At 46.3% G+C, this 1,726-nt stretch overlaps 1 protein-coding gene across 1 annotated transcript in view; it reads left to right on the top strand.

Annotated features, from left to right (window-relative positions):
* Positions 1-475, top strand: part of LOC130585935 (LWamide neuropeptides-like) — a 1,174-nt gene extending 699 nt beyond the window's left edge. Inside the window, 1 exon segment of the mRNA XM_057386620.1 lies at positions 263-475. Coding sequence (XP_057242603.1) covers positions 263-475 — 213 coding nt within the window.
* The last annotated feature ends 1,251 nt before the right edge of the window (positions 476-1,726 follow it).

Below are 1,726 nucleotides of genomic sequence, written 5' to 3'. Positions count from 1 at the left end.
TTTTTGGGGTCAGAGCTCTCTGTGGGGTCAGAGCTCTTTTTGGGGTCAGAGCTCTTTTTGGGGTCAGAGCTCTCTGTGGGGTCAGAGCCCTCTGTGGGGTCAGAGCTCATTTTTGGGGTCAGAGCTCTCTGTGGGGTCCCTCTGTGGGGTCAGAGCTCATTTTTGGGGTCAGAGCTGTGTGTGGGGTCAGAGGCCTCTGTGGGGTCAGAGCTCTCTGTGGGGTCAGAGCTCTTTTTGGGGTCAGACCCCTCTGTGGGGTCAGAGCCCTCTGTGGTGTCAGAGCTCTCTATGGGGTCAGAGCCCTCTATGGGATCAGAGCTCTTTTTGGGGTCACAGCCCCATGTGGATCCCGCTGTTGGACTCTGCCCTTTGTGGTCCCCAGACAAATCCTGGAAATCTCCCCTTTCCTGTGTGCAGGGCTCAACCAGCTCCACACAATTATATTGATGACTTTATGAATGGACAAGAACAATAAAATTGATTATTTCTCAGCCATGCATTGCTGTCTATAATTGCACAGATTTACATTGATTATTCAGATTATTTCCTTGGTACAGGACAAGACAAGAACATTCCCATGAAAAGCTGAATTTCCTCTGCTTTTAAACCCTAACCACACCTCCGGGTCTTTGGATTTGTGTCCTGGATCCATGAGGTCGCCCTCAATTTGTGTGTTTGTGTTGTCCATTCACTCTGCTCTTGTAGCTCAGGGTTTTTTTGTTTTTTTTTGGTTTTTTTTTGGTTTTTTTTTTTTGGGGTTTTTTTTTTTTTTTGTTTTTTTTTGGGTTTTTTTGTGTGAATTGGTTTTGTACAGCACAAAAAGAGATCCTGGTGGTTAAACCTGACCGAAATCCAAGTGTGCAGTTTGCACCTTTACTCATCCCTCCACCTGGAATGATTTCCACAGGCAGATGAGTATTGAACACAGGTGCTTCAGCAGCAGATAAAACAGACCGAGGCGTGCCTTGCACAAATCGAATTTCAAAATTAAATTTCCGATGCCTGGAGAAAAAGATTGCGGGGAGCTAAAAAAAGCCCTGAATCTGATGGTGAATATGAATACACCAGCGAGTCACACTCCAGTGAGCTCCAGAGTTTAGAAAATGCTCTGTTTTAACCTCTGGCAGCCCCTCAGCTCCTCCTGCTGCTCCTTTTGGCTTTCCTGGGTAATTTCTCTTCTGAAAGAAATGCTGGGCTGCTCCACTATTTCCAAGCACCTCAATCTTGGGGCAATTATTTTAATAACTATGAATTGTGGGACTCCTGCCTAGCAATGAAATAGGAGTGGGATCTGTGGTGCAGCTGCAYGGTGATAATTAAATGTACACCAAACATATGGCTCTACACCTCCAGACCAACAGGCACAGAGCTCTTGGATGCAATTAGCTCTTGTGCATGCAGAAGGAATCAGCCAGGAGCTCCAAAAAATGCACCAGGCACAGCCTCTGCCTGCTGGAATTGCTGTGCTAAACTCCTGCACTTCATGGTTTTGTGGTGCTTGAAGTGCTGCTGAGTTTGGGATGTGCAGAAGAAAGGGAAATGCTCTCTTTTCTTCTGTTTCTGATCTTCTTTGGTGCACGGTTCCCACTTTAGAGCTTTCCCTGAGGAGCCAGAGGAGTGGCTCAGGGTAAAAAACAGAGCCCCAAAGGGAATGATCTTCCATTTGCCTGCAGTTTGTGGATTATTTGTGTTTTAAAATTGCTGTTATTGATACAGCCCCACTCCC

The sequence above is a fragment of the Malurus melanocephalus genome, unplaced genomic scaffold, assembly GCF_030028575.1.
Source record: "Malurus melanocephalus ecotype Western Australia unplaced genomic scaffold, MMel_1.1 scaffold_1014, whole genome shotgun sequence".
NCBI classification, from domain to species: Eukaryota; Metazoa; Chordata; class Aves; order Passeriformes; family Maluridae; genus Malurus; species Malurus melanocephalus.
Note: the sequence above shows the minus strand (reverse complement) of the source record. Positions and strands in the feature narration are given on the sequence as shown.